This window comes from Gekko japonicus, unplaced genomic scaffold (assembly GCF_001447785.1).
Source record: "Gekko japonicus isolate JY-2015 unplaced genomic scaffold, Gekko_japonicus_V1.1 scaffold947, whole genome shotgun sequence".
In the NCBI taxonomy this organism is placed as follows: domain Eukaryota; kingdom Metazoa; phylum Chordata; class Lepidosauria; order Squamata; family Gekkonidae; genus Gekko; species Gekko japonicus.
Genome location: NW_015159742.1, coordinates 232,435 through 246,796, shown reverse-complemented (window position 1 = coordinate 246,796; position 14,362 = coordinate 232,435). Strand labels below are relative to the sequence as shown.

The window sequence follows — 14,362 nt, the reverse complement described above, 5'->3', positions numbered from 1 at the left end:
AGTTAAAGCGAGACATTGGTGCCCTGTTGCGAAGCCCCCGCAAATTAAAACGGAAAGGGGGAGGGGACACCCTACCCCCTCAAGCGATTGAACGAAGCGGGACGATGGGGGACTGAGCTAACAGTGGCAATGGATTACAGTAGAAGGACTAGATCAGAGAAATTTTCCAAAAAAAAGCATTTACCGACCTTTGAGACTTTGGCAACTTTAATCGGTAAATGTAAGCGACCCTCCAAGAGGCTTTGAGGGAGGTGGGACGCAAGCTTCTCTCAGGAAGAAGAAAAACGGAGGGCTAGGTCAGGTGACCTAACCATAGACTCTTCCTACAGCATAAAATCGGGTGCCATCTGCTGGCTAAAGTGGTATATTAGACGGGAATGGCTCTAAACGTGGTGATATTTAAAGGGACAGTGTTTATAACAAGAAGCAGCGAATCTTGGATTATAGACGAAATTGGGACCATGTCTAGTTTGTATTGGATGGTGGCAAGCAGATCAAAAAGTGATAACAAAAGGTGGAATACTCGTGTACCATAAAATCTGCATGCAAAGTGAATGGCTCGTCTCTCTAATCAGAGTGTGGATGAAGCAACAAGCGAGTGAAAGCCCTGTCAATGTCTTTTAAGGTCTGTATAATTCTTAATTAGCTTTGGAACTATTCTCTGTCTAGACAGACAAGCTGGATTTTAGCTTGAAGCAATGAACAAGGAAACGGTTTGTGGGAGGGTGGGGTAAAAATCCCAACAAATAAATAAAATGTTGGAAGTTAATTGTTAAGAGTTACAACTTTGTATCTATAAGCATATGTAACCTTCTACACTTGGGCTTTTAGTGCCTTCTGTCTGTCTCCCTTTGTCTGTAGTCTTCTCCCTCCCTTTTTTCGTTATAGTTATGTAGTTATTTTAGAAATGCAAATAAAAAAAATCCCCTTCGGGGGGCAAAATAAATAAATGTGAACCGGAGGCTAAAAAACCGCGAGCTAGCTCACACTAACTCAGCTTAGAGGGAACACTGCTCACAGGGTGTTCCCCTGTTGTGGAGAGGGAAAGGGAAAGGAGTTTGTAAGCCGCTCTGAGACTCCAAGTGAAGGGTGGGATATAAATCCAATCTCCTCCTCCTCTAGTTTTATGGACGTTGTGCCACTCACTTGTGTACAAACAAATAGGGTGTATCCTTACTTAACTCTATTAGGACTAAAGGAAAAATGTCACTTTAGATGCTGTCTGAAAAGGTTCCTTGGGGTATGTTTCAGCCAATACCACCACTTCAGGGGTTGAACTAGGTGGTCTCTGATGTTTCTTATGATGCTGTAATGGTTGCCTGATCTTCTGGCAGAGCCACAGAAAAAGCACGCTGGTGAAAAGGGACAGAAGAGCTAGGGGGGACCAAAGGGACCTGGGTACCTGAGAAAGGGGAACAGGCTTGGCACAGTGCAAGATGAAGCAGCCAAATGCCGCCTTCTGTGGTTACATGGTTTTGAGTAGGTAGGAGAAGTGTAGGAGCTATAATTATATCAAAGACTTAATTTGTTTTCAGGCAAAACATTCCCTGCCTCTAGAGGCAGCTTTCGGGATTCTTCTGTGACAAATGATGGCCAGTGCCATAGTTTCCGTACACTCAGTGTTCGTTTTTTAGATACCCGAATCTATTTTTCAGATAGTTTATCTAGTATAGTGTAATGGTTTTGTACAGAATTTTTGCCATTTGTTTTAAAAGAATTTTACCCTTAGTGGGTTTCCCCCCTCAAGCTATGCATCTCTAGGAGCCGAGCCAGGTGCAAGATGGTGTATGTTTTCAGTGCTTAATGGTATCACTTAGAAAACAGTTTTTGATTCACAATTGGGCTGCCTCCTTCCTCCCCCAGCTAAGTCAGTTTTAACACTCAATGGGGGGGGGCAGTGTGACTAGCTGCTCATCTTCCACGCCCACCACCTGCACCCTCACTGTATTGTTTGATATGTAAACAGAACGGATAGTGGTGTCTCGTCACGTTGCTTTCATGGCTGCCCTGAGCAGCACACGTGGTGGTTTCTGAGAGCTCCTGGGAGCATCATTTGATTCTTTAAATCTGCAGCACTGTCCTGGTCACGTGCACTGCTTGCCTGAAGGCACGTGTGGCTCAAAGCTATGGCTAGTTGGATGGAAGAAACCAGTGCACACGTTGTGGTTGTTTCTGTGCATTGGGAAAGGGTAAGTGCGGCATGGAAACTTTGGCAAGGCCGAGGCTGATAATCTAGGATGCCATCTTCTATGGAAATCGGGGAGTTAATTCGGTTGACTTCTGCCTAGGCTTTTGGCTCTGGTTTGGGCTCCCAACTGCAGTGGATTGTTCCCGAGTTTCTACACAGCATCATTGTCCATCTGTTGTTGTTTTTCCCCTGGTTTCTCTGTGACCTCTCCAACCACCTTTGCTGTGACATTTCCTGATGGTACATAGCTGCAGCATGTTTGCAGTAGGTGGGAAGGATGCTGAACTTCAAAAGGTGCCACCTGTTCAGAACCATTTTCCCTCCTACCCTCTTGCGCAGCCACCACCTCCCCCCCGTGCTATTGTGGTGGTCTTAAAAAAAAAAAGCAATAGCTAGATCACGATAATGTATGAGTGATCATTTACGTTCTATGAATTCCCAGTTTAAAAAAATAATCTCCAGTCATTTTTGTGCCGAGACACACCTTTTCCCTCCTGTGTCCATAAGAAAAAGAGCTAGACACTTTATTTTTTTCTGAAAGCTGGGGATTCAGAGAACCTACTAAATTGTTATAATGTTGTAGTGCTATAACTATACCCCCAGTGGTGTGGGAGGCATGGCAGCGGCAGAGGAATTGGGCAGGGAAAGGACAAGGAGACCCACTTTTGGAAACCCTGTTGCTGATGCAGTTGCAAAGGCAATGGGAAAACAACACAAAATTGATGCTGTGTTGAAGTCTCCTTCATGTGCCTGACACCTACAATCCATTCTGTGGATGTGGCTATCCTACTCTTCTCCACAGGTACCCCACTGCTCCTTCAATAACAGGATTAGAATAGGTGGTACATTCAGTGACTGCATGAAATCCTTGTTCTAATTGGTCTCTTGTTCCTGTTCTGCCTGTGTACTGCTTTCTAGTTTACAGCTAACCAAGGTGTTTGGAGTGGGCCTTGACCTGGATAGCCCTGGCAAGTCTGATCTCGTCAGATTTAGGAAGCTAAGCAGGTCCGACCTTGGCAAATACTTGGAAGTTGTTGTTGTTCAGTCGCACAGTCGAGTCCGACTCTTCGTGACCCCATGGACCAGATCCCGCCAGGCCTTCCTGTCTTCCGCTGTCCTCTGAAGTTTGCTCAACTTCATGTTCGTTGCATCTATGACGCTGTCTAACCATCTCATCCTTTGCCGTCCCCATCTTCTTTGACCTTCAGTCTTTCCCAGCATCAGGGTCTTCTCCAGTGAGTGCTCCCTTCTCATTTGGTGGCCAAAGTATTTGAGCTTCAGTTTCATTATCTGGCCTTCCAGGGAACAGTCAGGGTTGATTTCTTTGAGGATTGACTGATTGGATCTTTTTGCAGTCCAAGGGACTCTCAAGAGTCTTCTCCAGCACCATAGTTCAAAAGAATCTATTGTTTGGCGCTCGGCCTTCCTTATAGTCCAGCTCTCGCAGCCATACATGACTACTGGAAATACCATTGCTTTGACCATGCGGCCTTTTGTTGGCAGGGTGATGTCTTGGAAGGGATACTTGGGAGTCCTCCAAAGGAATACCAGGGATGGGATGCAGAGGCAACCATATCAATCTACCTCTGAAAAACATCCAAGCCCCAATAGGGGTCGACAGAAGTCAATCATGACTTCCAGGCATGTAAGCATGTGCACGGGTGCATACACACACACACAAACACACCCCTCTAAAAAAAGGCTAGTTGGAGTGGGAGGAGTGAATAACAGGTATTTGAGCAAGCTCTTGGACAGGGTTGAGCCTTTTGCAACTGCCTATAATAAAGTAAGCCCATGTGGCATAGTCATTAGAGTGTGATACAAAGATCTGGGAGACCTGGGTTCAGATCATCACAGTGCCCTGAAGCTTGCTGGGTTAGTCATGCTCTCAAAGCTATTTCTCGGGGTTGTTGTGAATATAAAACATGGAGAGGATAACTGTGTAGGCTGCTCTGAGCCTCTTTGAGGAAGGGTGGGATAACAATGCACTTGACACCAGTGTTTTTAAATTCAAATCGAAAGAGTAGAAGGGGAAAAATAGTGTGGTGATCAAAACTAGAGTGGTTTCTCTGTATTTCTTCTGCCTAGTCGCTTCATCCTAACTGCACACTTAATAAATTGATATGGTCATGTCATAGTGTGGCTTGCTTTATCTTTACAACTGCAGTTAAGTTTAGGGATAGGCACAAACTGGCTCAGGAGCCAAAATTCAGCAGGAACTTGGGCCTGTTCAGAGCCCCCAAACCAAGGTGTCTTCCCTGAACATTTACTGAACTTTTGTGCCATTCAGTTTGGCTGTTTGGGGCCATTTAAACCTAACAACTGAACAGTGCGGGTTTGCAGCTGAGCTGTTAGGCTGAAATGGCTGTAAGCCATTTCAATAGTCGGTTTTGCTTCAAAGTGGGGGGAAGCAAAATAGATTGGTGAAATGGGTGTGACCCATTACACACGTTGATTTTGCTTCCCCTGCTTCTAAGTGGGGGGGGGGAGCGAAACGGATTTGTTAAATAGCTGCCAGCCATTTAATCCTTCCTGGGCAATTCCTCCCCCTTTCACCCAGCTGCAGCGAGCCGAGGCTGGGCGGAAGGGGGAAACCAAACTCACCAGATCAGTTCAGGTGGGGCTCTTTTGGCTCAGTTTGGGGTGGCCCCTGAACCAAATCAGATTTTTTAGGTTTATGCCCATCACTAATTGGATGATTGTTTCATTTTTTCTAGGGATTTGTTTCCACGGTTTGTTTAGAATATTCTATTAAATTGTGGGCAACTTAAAGGCATATGTAGATCTCCTGCTTTGCAATGGTTCTGCAATCAAGATGTACCATAAGACTTATATGATGACACATGTCCCCCTGCCCCCTGCAAGGTGCTAAAGCTGGAGAAGGCATTTCAGAGTGAGGAGCTATACCTTGCAAGTTTTCCACCGGCCTTTAGGTGTGCATATGCCGGAGTAGTGTTGCATACTGTTTCTAGGACTACAGTAACACTGGGTGTAGGAGAAATACAATGAGGCAGAAAAAGCAGTGTACTTTGCAACTTAAATGCTTTCCCTAGGACAGTTGCTAGTTTTGCCCTAAGCTCCATTTTCATTTCCAAGTTTCTTGTACTCATTGCGGCAGAAATGGTAAAATATTGGTTATAAATGACATGGAGTGGGATGTTAGGGCTGCACACCCCTGAGAGGGAGTTTATGAGGGGTAGGGTGGGATTTTCAAACTGTTACCCCATCCAGCAGTCCCTCCACCTATCCTCTTTTTTACCTTGCAAAACCATCTGAAAATGAAAACAGCCAACACACTTCCTCCCTGGCAGCAGAATATGTGAGTTAGTGCCCCCCCCAAAAAAAAAACCCTGGAGGAGGAAGGAAATAATATCACTCCCCATGCAATTCAAGAATTCGAGTGGCTGTACATCTTTCTAGCATTATGTTCATGGTAAATAGTAAGAGGCAATAAGCAATTTGAGTGACAGCAGGATGTGGAAGCCCTAAAGGAGATCTATTACTTGATACCCTTCATGTGGCTCTGTACGTGCACCAGCTGTGTGTTCTGCAATTGGCTTTTGCAGAGCACATGCTGAGCTGCACACCAGGGAGGTGTTTGTTCACCTGGCCTTGGAATCCCTCCTGCAGTGCTGATTCTTAATTATTTTTATGACTGAATGAAGTCATTTCCACCTCTGGCTGTGATTGGCTTATTTTCCAGCTAAAGGGTTTTTTTTCTTTGTCTTGTTAATTGCACTGCATGAGAGACAGTATGGTGCTCTGAATCTTCCTTGAAAAGGTGGTTGAACAGTTATAAACTTGGCAGCCACTGTGAATAATATTGGGGTGACTTTACATTGGGATGAATGCTGAACTGAATAGTATTATGGTCACTGTTCCCAATTGCAACAGCCTCTGCATTTCTTACAAGGTCTTGAGATCCATTCAGAACCATGCCCAAAATCACTACCCCTCTGGCTGACTCTGTGACTAACTGTTACAGTGCACAATCATTTATAATGTCTAGGAATCTAATTTTTACAGCATGACTTGAGCACATGTTTACCCAGTCAATGTGAGGGTAGTTAAAATCTCTCAGTATCATAACATTTAGAAGAAGAAGAGATTGGATTTATACCCCGCTCTTCACTTGGAGTCTCAGAGCGGCTTACAAACTCCTTTCCCTTCCCCTCCCCACAACAGACACCCTGTGAGGTGGGTGGGGCTGAGAAAACTCTGACACAAACTGCTTTTTTTCAAGGACAGCTGTGCCAGAGCTTGTGACTGACCCAAGGTCACATCAGCAGGTGCAAGTGGAGGAGTGGGGAATCAGACCCGGTTCTCCCAGATTAGAGTCCGCACACTTAACCACTACACCAAACTGGCTCTCTTAGTCACCTCCCTTATTTCCTTCTCCATCTCATCATCAGCCTCAGGGGTTTGATCAGATGGGCAATAGTATATCTCACTTTTAAGTAACCCTTAGGGCCTAGAGTTGGATTCGACTGGCTTTTGAGCAAGGGAAGCCTTTACCTTTACCTAGGGCCTAGTTGGATTGAGGTAGGTTTTTTTTAATGCTATGGCCAAGGAATTAGTTTGTAGAACAGAGAGCTCCCAGAGATGATGAGTGAAGAGGACTTGTACTGATAGGAGGTATAGGTACAGAAGTTGCATAAATACTTTCAAACTGGAGAAATCTTAGAAGAGCTATGGTGTTGACCATGCCTTGTGAGGATGCCACACATGGGCCACAATTTTGTTTGGAACATGCAGGAGGGCTCTTCTAGGCAGCCTCAGACAGCTCCAATGTAAGGATGGAGATTCCTTGCTGTCACACAAAACACCAGTCTGTAAAGGTTACTGGGAGGAGGGAGCATCCTTCCTTGGTATACATCTTCACATTCACCTGGCTTTACTAGTACGCAGCAGTACAGGCAAGAGGATGGAAGAAAATGAGGTCTTCTTATATAACACGGTCTGCTTCTGACTGGTGCTTGACTGTCTCAATCATTTCCTGTTGGACAGAACTCAGTTTCCTCAGGAACATGAATTCCAGACATGCTCAGAGGAGACTTGGATCAATGTAGTAGCATTGTAGGAATTGAGGACACTGAGAGCCACCATCCTGTCCTGAGGGTGGGGGTGGTGTGGAGCAAATTCTAAGGTATTCTGAAAGCGAGTATGTTGACTCAGTGTTTTATTTTCACCCCAATCCCTGTCTTTATTCATTTCCCCCCAAGACATCTGTCTCCTTCCATGTGTTAGTTGCCTACCTGTGATAAAAGTAGCTTTTGTAGGTCAGCTGTGAGTGTTCAGCAAACCTTGTAAAGGAGGCCAGTTATTTATTTGAAAAATGTATATGCTGCCTTTGTGCCCCAAGGGACCATGAAGATAGCTTGCAAAATACAACAGGAAGCACAGGCCCGTTCTGCACATGTACTCTGCCTTGGATGTACAATCATATCACAACATTTCTAATTTTTCATACTGCAGCTCATTTTCTCCATGTTGGATCAGTGTCGGGGTTTCATTGGTTTCTTTTTTTGCATTTGTTTTTCAGAGCACTTATAGGCCGATTTTATTTTCAAGCTGATTGCAAGTTGGCTTGCTTCCATGTGTGAAACGCTGGAATCATTCTTTTTTGTAGTGGTGATCTACTTCCCCATTGAACATCCTCCTCTGTATCCACGCTCCCTTCTGCCTTTTCCATCCCCCTTCCTCTCCCCCCGGTGTGCAATTGTTTATTTTGTTATAATGGAGATAGTGGTAGTGTGCTACTGTGTTAATGTATAGCTAAGTGCTATTAGTTTTAAATGATCATACATGTGCTGCGGTGGCTCAAGTGGTTAAGACGCTGAACTGCAGGCTGTGGAAGGTCTGTAGTTCAGCCGTTCGAGACCCGGGTGCCGCATGATGGAGTGAGCTCCCATCTCTAGTTCCAGCTCCTGCCAACCTAGCAGTTCGAAAGCAAGAAATTGCAAGTAGATAAATAGGTACCACTTTGGTGGGAAGGTAACAGCGTTCTGTGCACCTTGGTGTTTAGTCATGCCGGCCACATGACCACGGAAACGTCTTCAGACAGCGCTGGCTCTTCGGCTTTGAAACGGAGATGAGCACCGTGACCCTAGAGTCGGACTCGACTGGCTTTCGAGCAAGGGAACCTTTACCTTTTTACATGTGATAATGTGTTGCTGCATTCTTTTAAAGGCAACCATTCACCCATCGACAATTTTTAGTATTCTTATTCTGAGTTTGGATTATTTCAGGTTTTTCCCTGTAACCACTGAACCCGCCTTCCCCCAAGTCATCCCTTCGCTAGCATCATACCAATGCCATCAGTGTTCACTAATGTTCACTACTATCATATATTCAAAAACTTCCTACTTTCCAGCCAGTTTGCTGATTTCCTTGTCTTTCCCCCCACCTTTGGTTTTAGTAATCCCACTCACCCTGGGCTACCTTTACTGTCCTTTCACCCAGAATGAAATGTAATTTTTAGTACTATTAGACTTGTGATAATGTGCTAATTTAAATAGCTGGCAGTGGGAAAAATTTTTCACATTATTTTGCTGTACGTATCACTTTTATTTGTGTTTATTGCATTAGACTTTCATCAGCGTGTTATTCAAAATGACGCAGGATAATGCATGATAGGTAGCCATGTTGTAATGGTCTTTATTTTTTAAAAAAGGGATGGGCTGAAAATTATTACAAGGAGACCTACCCACCCGGGGGGGGGGGAGTGCAGGAGGTTTAACAAATGACATGTTAGGTAATCAATCTCAAATCAGTGCTAGTGCAGTATCCAATTAATTCAAAGAAGCTGATGGGCAGTAGGTTCAGGACGGACAAAAGGAAATACTGCTTTACGCAGATAGTGATTAAAATGTGGAATTTGCTACCGGAGGATGTAGTGATGGCCACAGGAATAAACAGCTTTAAAGGGGGATTAGATAGATTCATGGAGGATAAGTCTATCAGTGGCTACTAGCCATGGTGACTGAACCTCCACATTTAGAGGCACTAAACCTATGAATCCCAGAGCCAGGAGGCAACATAAGGGGAAGGCCTCAGCCTGTATGCCCTGTTGTTGGCCATCCAGAGGAACTGGTTTGCCCTGTATGAGACAGGATGTTGGACTAGATGGACCATTGGTCTGATCCAGCAGGGCTCTTCTTATGTTTTTATAGCTAATGTACCTGCACAAATTAAAAAAGAGGGAAGGCGATCTGACAGGAGTGATGATGACATCACTGAAGCTTGACGAAATGTTTCCCTGCCCGTGTGTTGGTGAGATCTATGTGCAGAACACTTAAGGTGTCAGGAAGGAAGTTAGGCCCAAACCCTCCTCCCTGGTGTAGCTTTCTATATGGAGGGAATTATTTCTTCTCTGGGGACTAGGTCCTCCTAAATGAATAAAGCAATGTTTGAACTTCCTGAAATGTGACAGAAGGAGCAATGATTAATTCTGCTGGCATCCTTCTACTTTTGGCTCTGGGACCTGGTCACAGTCATATTCAGATTCCCAGTGATTGATCCTAGGGAAGTGCAGCCTGTCAGATGTGTGTTTTCTGGTGCCAGCAATCCACAAAGGTGGGGAAGGGATAATAGGGCGCTCTTGCCCTCTGGCCTATTCAAGGCATGAAAAAGGAAATGGAACCTTTGTTGCTGGTTCCCAGGACTGTATCACAATATCACAAGTATTGCGAGCTGTTTGATATGTTGTCTTCCAGCTCACCAAGACAATAGCCCAACCCTAAGGATTCATCCATCTTTCTGTTGTAGTATAAGGGTGTCAAACAAGCTCTGGTGGTGTTTCAGGTCTGAATTTGACATGAAACATATTCTAACTGAATTCTGTAGAGAAGTTAGTTGCATTCAGTATGCTAGTTCCATGAGAAAGATACATGTGAATGAACCATCAGATATTACATTAATAGCATCTTGGATACAAGGTTGTACCTTCAGCTTTTTGATTGCAGAGAAAGTTGATGCTTTCTATACATTTTCTGCTCCCCTGCTACCTGAGTTGCATATTATAACCTCCTAGAGGCACAAAAGTAGGTTACAGTCCTGCAGCACATACTGGGTAACTGGACCAGTTACATAAACCGGGTTATATGATGTACTGTCTTCTAAGAATCTGTGTGACCAAAGTAGCAGATGGAAAGCACTGCCAAGGAGTGAGTGGGGAAAACACTTTTTAAAAAAGATTCCCAGCAGCCTTTCTCCTCATTTTCGCTCGCAGTCTCCTCTCTCTCTCTCTCTCTCTTTTTGATTTTTAAAAAGGATTCCAGTTGCACATGTGTCTGGTGAGCCTGTATGCGCATGAAGGTGACTGGAGCCAGAAGGATTTGCTGGTAAAATAAACCATGCAGGAGTATTGTACTGACAGGTGGGGTGAAGAAATCTCTGCTTATCTCACTGGAGGTTATCTGTAACCTGAAGGAGTTATTTGTCCTCGGTATGCTGGGATGTGTGTGTGTGTTTGTTTGTTTGGACTGAGGGGTCCCGTGTCCCGTTGTCTCCGTGAATCTGATTTTTGTGTTGCGTTCCAGTATAGAGGAGGGTGGGGGTTGGCTGCTAGAAAATTTAGGTTCATGGTGTTTGTAAGTGCTGGTTAACTTATCTGGAAATAAGCCTCACTTGGACTTTAGGTTTAGACACCAGCCATTGTTTCTTATAGGCAGCGAGGATCAGCTTTCTTGCTTCCTGCTCCACAAAGGCAAATCAAGTGTGAACCATTTGCCGGTGCTGCTCAGTAAGGTTTACACAGGAACTGGTGTTGGGTGCAGTGGAAGATCATAGCAACCCCTCACCTTTCAGTTAGTGACTTTGATATGGCATTTCAGTGCCCTTTTGAAAGTGGCAAACTGATTTTGTAAAATTGTAACTTCCGTAGAAGAGTTTATGGAAGCTTCCTTTGCTTATCACCAATTTCTAGTTAGCACTGGTAACCATCTATATGGATCCCTTCTGGAGTTTTTCAAAACATGGATACTGGGGAGATACTGGGGAGCCTGAATGTATGTTTGGTCCTGTTACAAGAGCTAATTTATGGGATTAAAAAGAGAACAAAAAGTCACCACTCAGTGGGAGAACACAAATTGTATGAATATAGTGTAAGATAATTTATTGTGGTTAAAAAGGAGCTCCGTCATGTTTGCCTAAGAGTTAGCTAGAGTACTCTGACTCTGAATTTAAATGATTACAAAACATTATCTGAGGTACCACACAGTTTGGTTTTGTGGCTGCCTCTGACTGGGCGTTCCATCCTGACTGTGGGAGTATCCCTTTAAACAACGGTGTAGATTATTTATTTAAATTTTAATCCTATTTATATGGTATTGAGTGCAGATGTTTTAAATTCTTTGATGATGTGCTGTGAGCCGCCCTGAGCCTGCTTGCGGGAAGGGTGGCATACAAATAGCAATAAATAAACAAACCCAGTGTAGACTAAATTTTGTACTTTTGCGTGTGCACAGCATCACTTCAAACAGTTATGTGGACACCAGGCATTTAATCTGTATCTGCTCAGAGACAAAATGCACGACCCTCTCATATCATACTGTGTAGCATATGTGTATTTAAGTGGTGTTTTTAAATTCAAGATGAAACAAAAACTTTTGCTGTATTGGACTGACTCAATTATGGTACAAAGGGGTGTATTGTGCCCAAGAAGATATCCATTTTGACCCCATTCGTAGTAAAATCCCTCTCCCCACTTCTGATATGACAACAACCCAGCTGCCCAAATAGGTCCATTTTCATTCTGCTCTAATTTTTCTCCCCTGTAAACGTATCCAAAGGCTCCATTTGATTTTTGCTTGTTGATTGGTTCTGCAAAAAAACTTGAGATAACATGACTGTTAGGATTTTTTAGGGTGACACAAGGTTACTTTTTGTTTATATTTGCTTTACACCCCTCTTTCCTTCTCAGTGGGAACCCAAAGCAGCTTGCGATATTCTTCCCTTCATTTTATTCTCACAACAACCCTGTGAGGTAGGTTAGACCAGGGTTGCCAGTTCTAGGTTGGGAAATATCTGGAGATATTGTGGGTGGAGCATGGGGAGGGTGGGGTTTGGGGTGGGGGGCATCAGTAGGGTATAATGCTATAGAGTCCACCCTCCAAAGCAGCCATTTTCTTCAGGTGAACTGATGTTGGTCGTCTGGAGCTCAGTTGTAAGAGTGGGAGATCTCCAGGTGCCACCTGCAGGTTGGCAACCCTAGGTTAGACTAAGACTATCACTGGCCCAAAACCACCCAGCAAGCTTCCATAGCAGAGCGGGGATTGGAACCTGAGTCTCTGAGATCCTAGTCTGTCAGGGATTGTTACAATGTGAAGGGGGGAAAGGGGCGGATTAATGAAGAGATTCAGAGAGAGGGGGAGGGAGGAGTGCATTCTGTGGGGAACAGGGAGAAAAGGGTAACATAATATGTTAAAAAGACTATGGCTGGGGCCAGGGTTTATGTGACATTCAGTCTCATGCTGCTTGTCCCTGCCGTTTTGTTTTTCTTTTCAAAATGCAGCCACAGAGAATGCAAACTAAAGTAGAAGCGAACGGGGTTGTTATGGTTCTTAACCCTTTCCTGTTGGGCCGTTTTTTCCATTAAGAATCCCCCAGTGCACTTTTTTGCCCTGCAAAGGAAAAAGATATGAGTGACTATATAATTTTCCAGAACAATTATTTCTCTGCTTATTGTACTTCTTTTATACCCCACTTTTCTCCCCAGTGGGGACCCAGAGCAGTTTATATTGTTCTCCTCTCTTCCATTTTATCCTCACAACAGCCCTGTGGTGTAGGCTGGGTGACATCTATATTTGTGGTGAGAAAGTGTTGCAGAGGCATACCACCTGTCAGCTCTAAAGGCTGCGTTTCATAAAACAAGCAGAATGTCAGGAACAAACTCCATGTCACTGAGCAGCATCATGTGCTGTTTGACACGTTATAATGTGAGGAAAAGGTTGGTGAATAGTTGTTGAGTCCCTTATAATATTGATATCAAATGGAGGGAGGAGGCCTTTCATAGATGCAGAGCCTGAATTATATTTCATGTTCCTAAGCCAAGTGCAATTCTGAGAAGCCAGCATCAGAATATGAGACACCAACCGCACACAGAACGGTGTAATACAAATTTCTAGCATACTAGTATAAAATATCCCAGGGCTTCTAGAGTTTTACAGATTTGAACACAAGACACTTTTGTTTCATCTAGTTGACCCCTCACTTTGTGAACAAACCAGCAGTTACATGTGGTTTACCTGTATTTACCTGTGTTTTCTGTTCCCACAGGCTCCCCTCTTTCATCTAGCCTGAGATTTATGAACTTGTACATGATGAATTGTGAGCTTTTGGCCACATGCAGCGCTCTTGGCTTCCTGGAGGGGGACACATATCACAAAGAGCCGGACTGCTTAGGTGAGAGACCCAAGGTGTGGGAGGCCTGTGGGATTTGTACGTCACAAGCTGTGATGGGACCAGCTAAGCCAAAGAATGGTGGTGTTGTGTGAATGCAGCTTTAAGGAAACTGTTGAAATCAGGAGCTTCCTGCTAGCTGTCCTCTCGTGTAGTAAACACAACAAGACACAGTCTCTCTTTTGACGTAGGAAACAGTTACTGCCGTGCTGTCACTCTTGTGTGACCAAGAAAGAGAAACGAGGTGGGGCTGTACAGATGGGATTCTCAAAGGCAGATTTGACCACCACGTCAACGGTGTCGCAAGTGGCAAGGCCTCTGAACGTGGAAGGGGAGCTGGGAGCCCTGATCCTCCCAGTGGGAAATCCCGATAACAATCAGGTGGTGGCGCTGGTGGGCTACCTGAGTGTGGAAGAAAAGCACCTCCAGCAATGTTCCCTCTAAGCTGTGGAGTCCTGTGAGCAAAAATTCTACTTTTGAGCTACTGGCATTAAAGTTGTGAGCGAGCGATTTGGCTGGTGCATAAATTAGTTTGCTCTGGAGCCATCCTTCCTGAGCTGAGACGAAAATGTGTGAGCCGGAGGCTAAAAAACTGTGAGCTAGCTCACACTAACTCAGCTTAGAGGGAACACTGACCTCCAGGGAGTTGGGAACCCCTAGGAGGGCAAGGCGGAATAGGGCCTGCAGGGTGGTTCTGCCACAGTTGTCAAGAATGCCACTTGGAGACACCGTTGGCATGGTGGTTAGACCTGCCTTTGAGAATCCTACCTGTTT

The 14,362-nt window shown here is 44.6% G+C and overlaps 1 protein-coding gene across 1 annotated transcript in view; it reads left to right on the top strand.

Annotated features, from left to right (window-relative positions):
• The window catches only part of TIMELESS (timeless circadian clock), a 57,863-nt gene that overhangs the window by 4,775 nt on the left and 38,726 nt on the right, over positions 1–14,362 (top strand). Inside the window, exon 2 of the mRNA XM_015429710.1 lies at positions 13,466–13,591. Within this exon, the coding sequence (XP_015285196.1) occupies positions 13,495–13,591 (97 nt within the window). The 5' untranslated portion in view covers positions 13,466–13,494. The remainder of the gene's footprint in view (positions 1–13,465; positions 13,592–14,362) is intronic.